The sequence below is a fragment of the Chiloscyllium plagiosum genome, chromosome 37 (assembly GCF_004010195.1).
Source record: "Chiloscyllium plagiosum isolate BGI_BamShark_2017 chromosome 37, ASM401019v2, whole genome shotgun sequence".
NCBI classification, from domain to species: Eukaryota; Metazoa; Chordata; class Chondrichthyes; order Orectolobiformes; family Hemiscylliidae; genus Chiloscyllium; species Chiloscyllium plagiosum.
In genome coordinates this window covers 27,030,661-27,047,355 of record NC_057746.1, presented here as the reverse complement: position 1 = coordinate 27,047,355, position 16,695 = coordinate 27,030,661, and the positions used below count along the sequence as shown (strand labels likewise).

At 44.2% G+C, this 16,695-nt stretch overlaps 1 protein-coding gene across 2 annotated transcripts in view; it reads left to right on the top strand.

The window, feature by feature from the left end:
• slc44a4 (solute carrier family 44 member 4) overlaps window positions 1-16,695 on the top strand; it is a 91,276-nt gene that overhangs the window by 56,403 nt on the left and 18,178 nt on the right. For both annotated transcript variants that reach the window (XM_043678175.1, XM_043678174.1), the window contains exons 6-12: window positions 1,704-1,832; window positions 4,495-4,555; window positions 5,620-5,728; window positions 10,124-10,207; window positions 13,440-13,552; window positions 15,412-15,534; window positions 16,492-16,591. In XM_043678175.1, coding sequence (XP_043534110.1) covers window positions 1,704-1,832; window positions 4,495-4,555; window positions 5,620-5,728; window positions 10,124-10,207; window positions 13,440-13,552; window positions 15,412-15,534; window positions 16,492-16,591 — 719 coding nt within the window. The remainder of the gene's footprint in view (window positions 1-1,703; window positions 1,833-4,494; window positions 4,556-5,619; window positions 5,729-10,123; window positions 10,208-13,439; window positions 13,553-15,411; window positions 15,535-16,491; window positions 16,592-16,695) is intronic.

The window sequence follows — 16,695 nt, the reverse complement described above, 5'->3', positions numbered from 1 at the left end:
TCTGAGAAATTCCTTCGCATCTCAGTTTTAGAGTTATAGAGATGTACAGCGTGGAAACAGACTCTTCAGTCCAACCTGTCCATGCCGACCAGATATCCCAACCCAATCTAGTCCCATCTTGCCAGCACCCAGCGGACATCCCTCCAAACCCTTCCTACTCATATACCCATCTAGATGCCTCTTAAATGTTGCAATTGTACCAGCCTCCACCACTTCCTCTGGCAGCTCATTCATGCAGAGGGTGGTGCATGTATGGAAAAAGTTGTCCTTTAGGTCTCTTTTTAGATCTTTCCTCTCTCAACCTAAACCTATGCCCTCTAGTTCTGGACTCCCCCCATCCCAGGGAAAAGACTTTGACTATCCTATCCATGCCCCTGAAGGTCCCCTTATTCTGTGACTGTGTTCCCTGATTTGAGATTCCCTGAGTAGTAGAAATGTCTTCTCACCATCTACCCTGTCGAGTACCCTCTGTGAGAATCTTGTATGTTTCAATAAGATTACCCCTCGTGCTTCAAAACTCCAATGAATTAAAGCCCAACCTGTTCAGCTGTTCTTGATAAGAGCACCCTTTTTCCCCAGGGAACAGTTTATTGAATTTCTTTTGAAACCTCCCCCCACCCCCAAATCTAGCTGTTCAACCAAATGTTACATTATTACCTTGTTCAGAACACTTGGTGCTGTCAGGTCATTCTGCTAGTTTTTAACACTCTTAAAGGTACAGTACCCCTTACACCTTCATAACAAGAGAGCAACTCACCATCACCTTTTCAAGGGCAACTAGAGATGGGTAATAAATACTGGCCCTGCCAGTGATGTTCAAGCCCCACAAATGATTTTAAAAAAAAAATTGCAGTGCCTTAGACATGATTCTGGCTGCTGCCCCTTGACAAACAATTGTTCTCATCAGTTTTAGGAAGGGAATCCTGGTTGAGGAGTGGGATGTATTTAGGGGGACTCCTGTACTGCCTGCATGTTCCTTTTTCAACTGTCTTTTGCTATCCCTCTGCTGCTAGCTGACCTGCTCTCCGTGTGGCTCTCAGCTTTGCTGAGGCACGGCCATGACCTCAGTTGCTGCTTCAGTTTTGAATCCCGGAGCATGAGCTGCATCTGATGACACTCCCTGCACGAGTGACTATCCAGGATATAGGGAACATCCTGAAATTCCCACGTGGAGCAGGTTATGCGTTCTCATGGTCAAAGCCATTCCTTTATTTATTAACTTTGCTACTGCCAACCAAGTCTTATCAGTATTAATAAACAAATGAATTACAATTATTAATAAAACCTTACTTCCACTGATAAATCTGACTAATATTTAACACCCCTTACAAGTTGCAATAAACCAAATTTAAAACACCATTTACACCCTCTGCACTGAATTCCAAGTGAACCAAATTTGCGACAACGTTCAGCCTATGTCTCGCTCAGCTAGAGTCTTGAAACAGTGTCCCTTATGAACCAGAATTGCCAGTGTTTTCCTTTTCATGATCATCAAGGGGCTTGCTTGAGGTTCCTGTGCTGTCCCAATGCTGGTTTCGCTGAAAAATTTCTCAGCAATGTTAATGGAATGGATTTTAACTTTATTGCTGACCATATCAATATAAGGCTAATCCTGCTCTTGTACGTCAGAGGACCCATGCACTTTCACAGGCTGTTCCCCTCTTTTACCCCAGTTGAAATGCTCCACCTCTCTTTCTTGGCAGGTCTGTGTTTCGCAATGTCCCAATAAATTCTGGCTTCCAGTAACATCATTTGTATCAGGAATTTCGCCTTCAATTGTCTTCGAACAGGAATACTGCAATCCTTCCATTGACCTGACAACGACCACCCTGGTGAGTATGGCTGATTGGAGGGTTTGAGCTACAGGGAGAGGCTGAACATACTTGGATTATATTCCCTGGAGGGTCGGAGGCTGAGGGATGACCTTATACAGGTTTATAAAATCATGAGGGGCATGGATAAGATTTCTAATGAAGAACTTATGCCTGGAACATTGACTCTCCTGCTCCTCAGATGCTGCCTGACCTGCTGTGCTTTTCCAGCCACCATTTTTCAACTCGCTTCTCCAGCATTTGCAGTCGTCACTTTCTCCTGGCTGTGTACAAACATTTCCTTGAACAGTGTCTCGTGTGATTGCTTGATACCTTTTTTTCTTTATTCATTCACATGATGAGGGCATCACTGGCCAAGCCAGCATTTATTGCCCATCCCTAATTGCCCGGTGGCAGTTAAGAGTCAACCACATTGTTGTGGGTCTGGAGTCACACATGTAGGCCAGACTAGGTAAGGATGGCAGTTTCCTTCCCTAAAGGGCATTAGTGACCCAGATGGGGTTTTCTGACAATCGACAATGGATTCATGGTCATCATTAAATTCTTAATACTGGATATTTATTGAATTCAAATTCCACCAAATGCCATGGCGGGTTTTGAACCCGGAATATTATTTGGATCTCTGGATTAACAGTCCAGCAATAGTACCACCTACCTGCTGTTTGTTAACTAACTATTCTGTGCTGAGTGTCTGTCGCAGTAGCTCAGTGAGTCAGTCTTGCTGTGGAATTGGAAAGTTGTGTGTTGGAACTTCACACCAGACCCTTGAGCTTGAAGATCAAGGTTATGACAGTCCACTGTCAATCATGAGGGGCGGTGCTCTGGCCAAGGTCCTGTCTGATGACGGGAAAGATCCACCAACTACAAGAAACCCTCCTACACCAAATGTGGATTCCTGACCATTTTTATTGCTGCGACAACATCATTAAAGTAACAGATCACATGGATTGTAACACCCATAAGATAAAGGAGCAGAATTAGACCCTTCAACCCATCAAGTGTGCTGCACTATTTGATCATGGCCAATTTGTTTCTCAACCTCCATTCCCCTGCCTTCTCCCTGTAACCCTTGATGCCCTCACCAACCAAGAACCCATCCATGTCTGTCTTAAATACATTCTATGACTTGGCCTCCACAGCCCTCTGCAGCAATACGTTTCACAAATTCACCCCCCTCTGGCTAAAATTATTCCTCCTCCTCCTCTCCATTTTAAAGGGGTGTCCCTGCGATCTGAGGGTGTGCCTTTGGGTCGTAGACTCTCCTACCAGTGGAATCAATCCTGCCTGTGGGAGCTTGCTGTGCACAAACCAGGTTGAGGCATGTAATCAGTTCATTGCTTTTTGCTCAGGGATATCCTGAGACTGGACTATTTTCTCCTTGCTGACAGGGGGGGGGAGAATGGTGGTGGCATAGTGGTAATGTCGCTGGACTAGCAAGTCACCAGCCCAGGCTAACACTGGCTGGGTGGGTGTGGAGAAAACACCTGTTATAGGGTAAACAGACAGACAACTAGCAATCAGCATCTGGCCACTGAATGCCATAACCAGTTGTCCCTAGTAGCCATACCTGCAGATGATAAGGACCACAAATTTGCCTGGGACAACACAATGATCATAGGACAAGCTAAACACAGGACAGACAGAGTTTCTAAAAGCATGGCACTCAGCCACGGACTCCATCAACAAGCTAACAGACCTGGACCCAATATACCGGCCACTACAACACATAACCGGAACTGGCAGAAACAGAACCAAATAAATTCCAGAAGACACAGTACAGCAATGCTTCACGAGAGGCTCCAAAACATAATATCGTTAGAGTCCCTGCATTGTGGAAACATTCAGCCCAACAGGTCTACACTGACCCTCCGAAGAACAACCCATTCTCCTAACCTATTACTTTATATTTACTCCTGACTAATGCAGCTAACCTACATATCCCTGAATGCTATGGGCAATTTAGCGTAGCCAATTCACCTAACCTGCACAACTTTGAATTATGGGAGGAAACCCATGCAGACGCGGGGAGAATTGCAAACTCCGCACACAGCCCCTAGAGGCTGGAATCAAACCTGGGTCCCTGGCGCTGTGAGGCAGCAGCGCTGGCCACTGGACGGCCCTAAGCACCGAAGATGTCACCTAGGCAGGGACTGAAATGTCTGCAAATCAACTTCTCAGCTCGGTGAACCACAGCAACTGGCACCCTGCGCTACAAATCTTTACACAAGCCTTGAACAGGTTCACATCTCACCACATCTTCTGGTGGAACTTTATTTTAATTAAAATAATGAAAAGCTCTCATTGGCTGTGAACCTATCATCAATTTTTGTGAAGACCTATGGGTACCACTGAACCATATGATGATAGTAGTTCCTCTTGTTGACCAGACCCACAGCATTGTGGCTGGCCTTTCACTCCTCACCAGAGCCATTCAGGATGCTGGCCTTGCAAGGGATACTCCCGTCCCATTAAAGGATTTTAAAAATTTTTTCCTTTTTTTTTCTTCATTGAACCCCTTTCACCACTGTTCAGTATCCTCCCTTCCCTCTGCACCATAGACACACAACACTCAATCAAAATATCAGTGAGTGTCCGTCATGTGTGTTGTCAGGAAACAAAAGTAAACAAACTAAATCCGTCTTCAACTTTTTTTTTATTGCAGACACCACAAGATATTTTGCTGAAAGAACTGTGTCCAAAATACACAATTCCAAGCACACCGTGTAAGTGTCTGATGTTTCCTTGGGGATGTTGCTGTCCCTGTATCTGTACTTTAAGGAGCAGTTTCACGGGTTGTAGGAGAAACTCCATTTCAGCATCTGATTTTCAGCAATGAGGAAGGAATGTTCTCTGAAGGGTTGGGAACTTCTTAATTACTTTTCAAATGGGCGGGCAACAGGGAGGGATTTGAATGCCAAGAGTCAAATTGTGTGTGGTGCAGGGGCTTTGAGCGGTTAACTGTGCAGACGTTGGGGAGATCTTGCTTGTCATAGATTTCCTTCAGTGATTTCTCACTCCCAAGTGCTGAGTGCTGTGTACTCTGGGACTTAGGGGTTGACAGTGTAAAAACACTACATTTTTTTTTCTCAGATCATAGTTCCTTTGAAAGTGGAGTTGCAGGTAGACTGGGTGATGAAGGCATTTGGGTATGCTTTCTTTTATTGGTCGGTGCATTGAGTATAGGAGTTGTGAGGTCATGTTGCAGCTGTACAAGACATTGGTTAGGCCACCTTTGGAAAATTGTGTGCAATTCTGGTCTCCTTCCTATTGGAAGGATGTTGTGAAACATCGGATTCAGAAAAGGTTTATAAGGATGTTGCCAAGGTTGGAGGGTTTAAGCTACAGGGAAAAGCTGAATAGACTGGGGCTATTTTCCCCACAGAGTGTCGGAAGCTGAAGGGAGAACTTATAGAGGCTTATGAAACCATGAGGGACATGGGTAGGGTAAGTAGACAAGGTCTTTTTCCATGGAGTAGGTGAGTCCAAAACAAGAGGGCTTAAGTTTAAGGTGAGAAAGAAAAGATTTTAAAAGGGACTTAAGGAGCACCTTTTTCAGGGGGTGGTTTGTGCACAGAATGAGCTGCCTGGTGAGATGGAAGAGGTGGTATAATTGCAACTTTTAAAAATTATCTGGATGGGTTTATGAATAGAAAGGGTTTAGAGGGCCAAATGCTGGCAAATGGGATTAGATTTATTTAGGATATCTGGTCAGCATGGACGGGTTAGGCCAAAGGGTCTGTTTCTGTGCTGAATCTCTAAATCACCAGCTTCTGTTTGTCATTTGCAGTCCTTGGTCGGTGTGTGCCAAAGATAGGTGGTGTGTTCCCTGCCAACTTTACCCTTAATGATGTTGACGATGCCAATGAGACAGCTGAAGAGGTGAAAACTGCTGTTGGGTAAGTCCATGGAGAAGGCTTATGTAGAGGTGTGATTGTCTGTCTGAAAGCATTTTCAAGGGTGCTTTATTCCACTTTCCCCGACTTACCTCCTCTCTTGACTCATCTGCCACTGACTCTTTCAGCCCCCGTCCTCATTGCCTGTAAATTTGACTAATTCAAAGGCATCCTTCCTTCCTTCTCACCTGCCACTTACCATAAGCTTCAGTTCATTCACAACACTGCAACCCATGTCTTAGCTCAGTGTCTTCTGCCATTTTACCTCCACTCCTACTGCTTCCACTCTCTGTGCTCACTGACCTCTGTTGGCAACCTTGGATTTTGTAATACACATTCTGTTTTCAGTTTCCCATAGGCCTGAATCCCATTTCTCCCCACCCCAATCCGTGTAATGTCCTCCATGACCTCCTGAGATATCTAACCACAATTTCATTCTTATTCATAAAGTCATGGTCATACAGCATGAAAACAGACCCTCTGGTCCTACTAATCCATGCTGACCTAAACTAAACCCGTCCCCAATATCCTGCTCCTGGCCCATATCCCTCCAATCCCTTTCCTATTCAATGAATCCAAATGTCTTCAAAATGTTGTAATTGCACCCGCATCCATCACTTCCTCAAGAAGTTCATTCTACACACTAAACACCCTCAGTCTAAAAAGGATTTGGCCCCCATGTCTTTTTTTAAAACATTTCTCTCCTCACACCTTACAAATGTACCCCATAGTCTTGAAATTGCCCATTCTAGGAGAAAGACAACTACCATTAACTCTATCCATACCCTTCATTATTTTATAAACTTCTTAAGGTCGACTCTCAACGTTGAACATTCCATAAGACCATAAGACATAGGAGTGGAAGTAAGGCCATTCGGCCCATCGAGTCCACTCTGCCATTCAATCATGGATGATGCGCATTTCAGCTCCACTTACCAGCGTTCTCCCCGTAGCCCTTAATTCCTCTAGACAACAAGAATCTATCAATCTCGGCCTTGAAGACATTTAGCGTCCCGGCTTCCACTGCACTCCGTGGCAATGAATTCCACAGGCCCACCACTCTCTGGCTGAAGAAATGTCTCCGCATTTCTTCTGTTCTGAAATGACCCCCTCTAATTCTACGGCTGTGTCCACGGGTCCTAGTGGACAATTTCCTAGCATCCACCTTTTCCAAGCCATGTATTATTTTGTACGTCTCTATTAAGTCTCCCCTTAATCTTCTAAACTCCAACGAATACAATCCCAGTATCCTCAGCCGTTCCTCATATGTTAGACCTGTCATTCCAGGGATCATCCGTGTGAACATGGATAAGTGAGAGATTATCCATCTTGGTTGGGGAAAAACAAGGCAAGTTATTATCTAAATGGAGAAAAACTTCAAAATGCTTTGCTGCAGAGAGATCCCAGTATCTTTGTGCATGAATTGCAAATATGCTTTCCAGTAGGTAATAAGGAGGGTGATTAGAATTTTGACATTCATTATTAAAGTAATGGAGTATAACAGTAAGGATGTATTGTTGCAACTGTACAAGGCATTGGTGAGACCACAGCTGAAGTACAGTGTACAATTTTGACCCCTCGCTTGAGGAAGAATGTATTTACTTTGGAGACAAGGTCAGAGAATGTTCACTAGATTAATTCCAAAGATGAAAGGTATGTCTTATGAAGGGAGATTGTATAGTTTTGGACAATGCTTGCTCGACATGAGAATGAGAGGAAATCTAACTGAGTTATATATGATGTTAAAGGGGATTGATGAAGTAGACGCAGAACAAACATTTCCCCTTGTGGGCAATCCTGAATGAGAGGTAATAATTTTAATTAAGGGGTGGCAGATTCACAACAGATAGAGAGGAATTACTTATATCAGGGGGTCGAGAGTGTGTGGAATTCACAATCTAAGTGCAGTGTGTACTGGGACAGGAAATAAATTTGAGGAAATTAATGGACTAAAGGATTGTGGGGAGTGGGCAGGAAAGTGGAGCTGAGGTTGACATGAGATCAGCCATGGTTGTAATAAATGGTAGAGCAGGCTTGAAGGCCTGAAATTGTTTACTTCTGCTCCTTATGTTCTTAATATTAGCAGTCATCTAATTCTCTCCAAACCTCAATCCTCCACAAAAAACATATCCAAGATCTTTTTTTGGAGGACGCTTCTACTCTTAGCTTCTTCTATTTTACTTTGGGTAGCTGTAGTTCTGGTTGATCATCCTTGTCCATTTCTCTTGTCTGTCGCATATTCTTTTTACAATTCTGCAGCATTTAAATGTCACCACTGGTGTTTTCCTACCTTGTCTTGATCCCCTTTTCTTTCAGGCAGTCTAATCATTTTCGTTCATGTCATCACACATCCTTCTGTGGCACATCATTTCAGTCTCTCTTTTTAGCTACTTTGCTGATGCTTCTAAAATCCTCATTGGTTCTTTATGTGCTGGATCTAATTTTTACAGTCCTGTGTACTCAGAATGCAAATTTAGCAAAACTATCACAGGCAATGATCTTGACGACTTCAATAAATGTTTTATCATTTTAATCTCATATAATGTAAAGTTTTATTGTGGCGGTATTGCTGGACCAAAAAATGGTAAGCTTGAGGTGTATGTGTCTGTGTGTGTGTGTGTGTTGAGAGAGAGTGATGCACCATGTACAACCTGGTAGGCATTGACTATTGATTACTTTTTATACTGGAAAACTATTAAATAATGAAATTGGACTTTCAAACTATTTTGTCCATTTCCGGTCTGAAATGGATGACCTCTCACATTCCTGAATTGAGCAATATTTGCCATAGTTTTACCAGATGCATTAATTTATCTTTGCCATTTTGGTAATTTTCAGCTTCCATCCACAAAAATTCTCTGGTTCCTTATTTAGTACCATTTGAAAACTTGCACTTCTTCATTCAAGTCAATAATAATTAGAAAAGTTGAGCCCCAAAACAGCTACTCTAGGTCACGAATACAAAGCCATTCTTGTGGTTGCTTGAAGTCTGAAGTAATAGTTCTGTGAAAGATCACAGATTTGAAAGGTTAACTATATATTTCTCTTGGTGAATGCTGCCTGGTTGTCTGGTATTTCCAGAAATTTGTTTTTATCCCTGAGAGCATCACTTGTCATTTCTTGGAATTTGGAGTATACACTTTTTATCCACAACATTTGTCTCCTCCTAATTAATTTCCAAGCCAAGTCAAAAAGCTAAGCTCTACAACTCTCTTGGGCAGAGCCCTGTTAATGCTTCGAAAAGTCTACACAGAGCCGTCTACTTGTCTGCCTTACCAGTCACCTCAAAATTCAACAATGTTAGTCACGCATTACTTCCCTTGAACAAAGTCATATTGACACTCTCTGATCAGCTCAAACTTTAAGTGCTCAGTCCAAATAATACATTCTGTTAGCTTCACTGCAACTTCTGTTCCTTCCCATAATGTGAAAAATAAAGAAAGACCTGTTTTCATTTGCTGTTTCCATGACTACCAGAGATCTCAAAGCATTTTAATAAAATAATTTGCTGTTGTAGAGTGATCATTGTTGTTGGAGAGGTGGCAGCCATGGTTCCTCAATTCCACCCACACAGACTCCACATCATCTGACGCTATGTCATTCAATACCATAGATTTAATTTTGTTCTTAACTAACAAGGCAACTTCCAGTGAGAGAAGTCCCAGCCTATTCAGCCCTGAGGGCATCGCTGGCTGGCCAACATTTATTACCCATTGTTAATTGCTACTTGAAATAACTGGCTGGTTTGGGCCATTTCAGAGGGCAGTTAAGAGTCATCAACCACGTTGTTGTGGGTCTGGGTTGCATGTAGGTCAGACTCGGAATCAATTGGCAGATTCCCTAAAGGGCACTGGAAATCAACAATGCTCACCATGAGGCTGGATCTTAATTCCAGATTTTCACTGATTTCAAATTTCACCATCCACCATGGTGAGATTCGACCCCATGCCCTCAATGACCTGGATCAATGGATAACTAGCCCAGTGACGATACCACTGTGCACCAGTCTTTTCTGCAGAATCCTTTAACTCTTTCCTCCTGTGTGCCTCTCGTTTCAATCACTCCTCCTTTTGCCGCCAGTGGCTTCTGTTGCTTGGGCCCCAGTTCCTTTCTGCCTTGCACTTCTGAAACTACTTTTTCCCTTTCCACCATCCACCACCCCAAACCCAAACCCATCCGTACCCCTTTTCTTCCAAGGCTTCATGCCAGATGTTTGCAATAGTAGCCTCCTGTGAGGTATCTTGGGGCCATGTACAATGTTGAAGGTACTGTATGTTGAGTTGCTGTTTGAGGTGGGGGTTCTTGTATGAGGTTTGCTGGGAGGGGGCAGATGGGGAGGTGAGATCATTTCTTGATGTTACTTGTGTTGAATGCTAACTATTATCTTGTCTGTTCCAGGGATTTGTTGGGTAGCTTCAATGCCAGGGAGGTGGGGATGAGGATTTTTGAAGATTTTACCAAGTCCTGGTACTGGATATTAATGTGAGTTCCCTTTGCATCCATTGATTCACCATGCACACCAGACTTAACTGGGACTGCTAACACACTGCTTCTTTCATCAATAATAATTTCCCTGCTGCTGTCCTTTTTTAATTTCATTTCCCACCCAGTTTGTGTACCTTCTCTGAGGTTTCCCTCCATTCCAACTCCAAGCAATGGGACAGTTTTTAACTGTCCAGTTAAGGCAGGCCAGACTCAATGTTTTTAATACTGGCTGCTATGCATGAATGACTTCGTTCTGTGCCTTGACATATAAGGGAATCAAGGATATATGGGGCAACAGGCTGGAGGAGGCAACAATTCAATTAGCCACCACCTCATTGAATGATAGAACAAGGGGCTTCCTACTCTTCCTAAATTGTATGTCCAACTGAACTTCCCTCCATTTCCAACTGGGGGACTTCTTGTGTAGTCACATCATGTCATTCTTCTGGTGCTCTGTGGGGTAGCCCTCAGGTCAGAGGCCATCTAGATGGTATGGTCAAGGTCACCACCTTTTATAGTGTGTGCCCTCTCCCAGGATTGTTTCTAATCTGCTATTTGCACAATCCACCAGCTTCCTTTGGCAATCAGTGGACCATCTATCACATTGAGATGTTGATGATTTGCGAGGACTCTAGTCGCTTGGAGTTGGAATGGAGCTGCTAACATGGGAATAAGATTATGGATGTATGAACATATGAATTAGGTGCAGTTCTTGGCTGATCTATTTGTTGCAAACTCCACATTTCCATCTGTCCCCAACAACCTGATTCCCTTCCCAAGTAAGAAACTATCTACCTCTGCCTTTAAAAATATTGGAACGCTCCATTCCAATATTCCCTGACAGAGTCCCAAAGTTGTACAACCTCCTTTAGAGGAAACATTTCTCCTCATCTTTTGCTAGAGAATCCCTACAGTTTTGGCACAGACCATTTGGCACATTAGGTCCACATCAACCCTCAGAAAGGCATCTACCCATCACTGGTAACCCCTGCACTTCCCATGACTAATCCACTAAGCCTACACATTCCTGTGGGCAATTTGAGTGTGGCTAATTCACCTAACCTGCATATCTGTGGAGGAAAACCAGACAGCCATAGGGAGAATGTGCAAACTCCACAAAGACAGTCACCTCCAGGGTTGGAATTCAACCTAGGTCCCTGGCATTGTGAGGCAGTAGTGCTAACCATTAAGTGTTCCACCCCTGAAGACTTTGATCAGATCTCCCTTTAATTTTCTAAATTCCACAGAAAACTGGTCTAATTTGTATACTTTGTCCTCATAACTTAATCCCAGGTGTCATTTTTGTGAACCTAAATGTGCTCCTCAGAGGCCAGATATCCTTCCTGGGCTGTGGTACACAGACCTGCTCACAGCACTCCAAGTGGAGTCTATTCAAGGTTTTTGTATAACTGCAGTATAACGCCTGGAAATTCTGGAACTCTGATTTCTTTACAAGCCCCCCTTTACTATAATCCACATTACCCCTTCAAAGTAAATTGGTTAAATAGATTTCACAAAACCATACTGATTCCTTGTTTTTCTACATGTTTCATTACTGTATAACCATCTTAGTGCTTGGTTTTAACACCCTCCCAGGACAAGCTAATCAGCCTATGCTTTCCTTTTTTACTGCCTGTTTCCCTTCTTGGATATATTCACTATAGAGATGTACAGCATGTAAACAGACCCCTCGGCCCAACCTGTCCATGCCGACCAGATATCCCAACCCAGTCTAGCCCTACCTGCCAGCACCTGGCCCACGTTCCTCCAAACACTTCCTATTCATATACCCATCCAGATGTACCAGCCTCTACCACTTCCTCTGGCAGCTCATTCCATACACGTACCACCCTCTGTGTGGAAAAAGTTGCCCCTTAGATCTCTTATATCTTTCCCCTCTCACCCGAAACCTGTGCCCTCTAGTTCTGGACTCCCCGACCTCAGGGAAAAAGACTTTGCCTATTTATCCTATCCTTGCCCCCTCATGCCCCTCAGCCTCCATTGCTAGGAAAACAGCTCCAGCCTGTTCAGCCTCTCCCTATAGCTCAGATCCTCCAACCCTGGCAACAGCCTTGTAAATCTTTTCTGAACCCTTTCAAGTTTCACAACATCTTTCCGATAGGAAATTTCAGTGATTTGGGAATCAAGTGAATTGTGGAAAATTAACACCAATGCATCCACTACCTTATTTCCCAACTCTTTAAGTCAGATGAAATTCATCATGACCCAGGGACCAATCAGCCTTCAGGTACATCAGTTTGCTCAGTACCGCATTCCTCATCTTGTAACTTCACTAACATTTCTCTCTCCACCAGATCCAGATTTACAGATGTCAATGAAATGTATTTTGTGAAGACAGAAGTGAAATATTTATTCATTTAATCCATTGTTTCCTTTTTTCTATCCTAATAAATTCTACCTATTCTCACTCTGTTGGAGACCAGCACTCCAATTACATTTCTTCCTTTTAATTCTAAAACTCTTACCATCTGTTTTTTTTTTCACATTCCTATCTAGCTCCCTCTGTTATTCTAATTGATTCCTTTCATAGAATCATAGAATCACTACAATGTGGAAGCAGGCCATTCAGCCCAGTCTGTCCATACTGACCCTCCGAAGAGCATCGCACCCCACCACCCTATCCCTGTAAGCCTGCATTTCCAATGGCCGGTCCACCGAGCTTGCACATCTGTGGGAAGAAAGCGGAGCACCTGGAGGAAACCCCAGCAGATATGGGGGGAATGTGCAAACTCCGCAGGGACGGTTTGCCTGAGGGTGGAATCGAACTGCGCTAACCACTGTGCTACCCAATTAATCATCTGACCATTCTCTTTATATTTGGTTCAAATATCTGATCTGCTATTCCTCTCAAGCAATAGTATGGTTTTTTTTCCCTCCAGTTTGGTGCTTGCTTTTAACTCCTTTAGCTAACCACAAATATTGAGTCCTCCTGTTGGGATTGTCCTTTATAGTAGGAATGCACTTATCTTAAGTATTCCGAAATATCTCCTTCAATGTCCATCACTGCTTCTCGATAGATCTGTCCCTGTGCCTATCCCAGATCACTTCATTTCAGGCAGCTCGGCATTCTGGCCCACAGTGTTGTCTGTTAGAAACCTTTAATAGCTAACATTAGACCCTTGCTTCTCCTGTTCAAACTGTATGTAACTGGTGGTGAAAATTAAGGCTTTTTTTTTCTCTTTCATCCCTCACTGCCTCCCTTGAAAAGTGGCCTGGTAATTGCTATGCTAGTGAGTCTGCTGTTCATGGTACTCTTGAGGTTCCTGGCAGGAATTCTGGTCTGGATCATGATCATTGCCCTGGTTGTTGTCATTGGTTACGGTGAGTATCCCTTTCACTTCATCATTATTTCTTCCCTTCCCTTCCCTTCCCTTCCCTTCCCTTCCCTTCCCTTCCCTTCCCTTCCCTTCCCTTCCCTTCCCTTCCCTTCCCTTCCCTTCCCTTCCCTTCCCTTCCCTTCCCTTCCCTTCCCTTCCCTTCCAAGTGAAGGTCAGTGTCAATCTTGAGAGAAAGAGTATGTAATTGTACAAAGGTGAGTGGTAGGTTAGATGATTCGACAGAATATAAACAGCCAGAGATTGACTAAAAGGGTAATCAGGAGGAAGGATTGAGGGGAAGTTAACTAGAAATCGAAATGCAAATAACAGGAAGAGAGTTAGTAAAATGTGCTTTGGTCCTCCAGAGAGTGATCTGACCCCCCGTGGATCAGTTAGTCACTCTGACAGACAACTTTTCCAAGGTGGTTTGCTGACTGGTAGCTCGATGACATTGTCACTGGCCTGGCGATCCAGAGTCCAGACTCATGTTGTGGGGAGATGGGTTTGAATCCTCCAATGGCAGATAGTGAAATTTGAACTCAGTAAAAATCTGGAATTAAAACTTAGTCCGTGGGTGGCTGTGTTGCCACTGTTGGTTTGCTGCAAATGCCCACCTGGTTCACTTTTTTCTTTGGTGGGGCAGGGGGAGAAGGAAATCTGCTTCCCTTGCCTGGTCTGTTCAACATGTGACTCCAGACCCACAGCAATGTGATTGTTTTAGAATATCCATCCGAAGAGACTGAGTAATCCACTCGTTCGAGGGCAGTTTGGGATGGAGAATAAATGCTGGCCCTGTCAGCAGCACTCGTAACCTATGAACAAATTAAACAAAAACAGCTCAATGGAGCTGATCAATCATGAACTAATTGACTGGGTTTGTGGGTCAACGATGTTGCCAGGGTTGGGGGATTTGAGCTATAGGGAGAGATTGAATAGGTTGGGGCTGTTTTTCCCTGGAACATCAGAGGCTGAGGGGTAACCTTACAGAAGTTTATAAAATCATGAGGGTTATGGATAGGATAAATAGACAAGGTCTCTTCCCTGGGGTGGGGGGGTCTCCAGAACTAGATGGCATAGGTTTAGGGTGAAAGGGAAAAGATATAAAAGAGACCTAAAGGGCAACGTTTTCACAAAAAGGGTGGTACGTGTATGGAATGAGCTGCCAGAGGAAGTTGTGGAAGCCAGTACAATTGCAACATTGAAAAGGCATTTGGATGGGTATATGAATAGGAAGGGTTTGGAGGGATATGGGCCGGATGCTGGCAGGTGGGACTAGATTGGGTTGGGATATCTGGTCAGCATGGATGGGTTGGGCCAAAGGGTTTGTTTCTGTGCTGTACAAACCCTATGACTGCACCACCACCTCCTGTTGCACCTCTAGAAGCTGCCTTCTCAATGTTTCACAGGAGGAGATTCCAGCCAATGTTGCTGGAAATCCGTCAACAACAGGGGCCCTTTCAACAACCAGTGGTCATGGGGATAATGGAAGGAGCTCAGGAGAGAGGCAGAGGCACGTGAAGAAAATTGAACAATTCCTTTTCTTGCATTGGTCTGTTCTTCAGGTGTGAGTGATCCAGATCAGGTCATGTCCATCTCTATCTGTCCAGAGGCTGCAAACATTGTCAGTTCAGAGTAATTTCTCTCTAAGGGAATTAACAGAGTGGTTCAGTTTTCGATCAATCGTTCTGCTCCAAAAGTCACTTTTGAAGTCCACATCAGTTGTGTGGTCTGCTTTCAGCAGCATAGGCTGATTTTGGGAATCCTTCGTTCATTAAAATGCTTAGAAACCTTCTACACTTGCCCTGGTCTCAATTTTGCTGTAATCAATGGCTGCTTTCAATACTTTGTGTCATCTCATTTCAGGGATCTGGCACAGCTACTGGGAGTATGATAGTCTCAACAAGCAAGGGGCGACCATCGCGTCTATCGGATTCACCACAGATATCCGGGTCTACGGACAAGTCAAGGAGACCTGGCTGGCTGTATGTGAGTATTTCTGGAAAGCTACAGAAAAGTGTGCATCACTCACAGGCACAAAATCGCCTCCCTGCTGCAAGAGGGTAATCTCCCAGATTCTGCCCTGACGAAGAGGTGGGAAAAGGGCTGACTCTCAATTTCATGCTCTTCATTAGAGTAACCCTGTGAAGGGTCTCCAGTGAAAATCTCACAGTTGCAGGACAGTGCGGAAGGAGGCTGTTCAGCCTATCATGTCTGCTTTGCCTCTTCAACTGACCCGCTGCTCTTTCCCTCTGTCTTCTCCCCATGAGTAAGCACATTCTTCCTTTTTTGGATAATAATCCCATTCCACAGAATCCCTACAATGTGGAAACAGGCCTTTCGGCCCAACAAGTCCACAACAGCACTCTGAAGAGTATCCCACCCAGACCCATCCCCCTACCCTATCAGCCTGCATTTCCCATGGCTAATGCACCTAACTGACACGTTCCTAAACACTATATGGGTGATTTGGCATGGCCAATACACCCAACTTGCACATCGTTGGACATTCCCTCTTGAATGCCTCAATTAAAACCGCATCCAATGCACTCTCTGCCAGTGCTCAGTGGATCCTAACTACTTGCTGCATGGAAAGGTTTTTTCTTATTTGCTATTGTTTCTTTTTGCGGGTTACTTTGTGTGCCCCCATGGTTCTTGGTCCTTACCACAAAGGGAACACTTTTTCTCCCTATCTCCCCTGCCTGGACCCTTTGAGATTCTTGACCACCTATATCAGAACTCCTCTTGGCCCTCCCTTCTCCAAGGAATGGGGTCCTGGCTTTTCCAATCGACCCTGTGTTACTCACCTGTGAGCCACTTCTGCAAATCTTTTCTGTGATCTCGCTAATGCTGTCGCGTCCCTGACCGTGTTGTGTGGGTCGCCTCATGGTTAGTGACAGGGAGAGGAAGTTAGGTCTGAGAGTGTACAATATTCCTGTTTTGCAGTGATCATCCTGGCTGTCCTGGAGGTTATCATCCTGCTGCTCCTGATCTTCCTGCGGAAGAGAATCCTTATTGCAATCGCGCTCATCAAAGAGGCCAGCAAGTAGGTAGAGCGTTTGCAACCTGTGCCCAGCCATTTGCAATGTGTGCCTGGCATGGCAAATCACCAACTTGGGGAAGAGTGTCCTCTCATCCCCCTGGTACTGA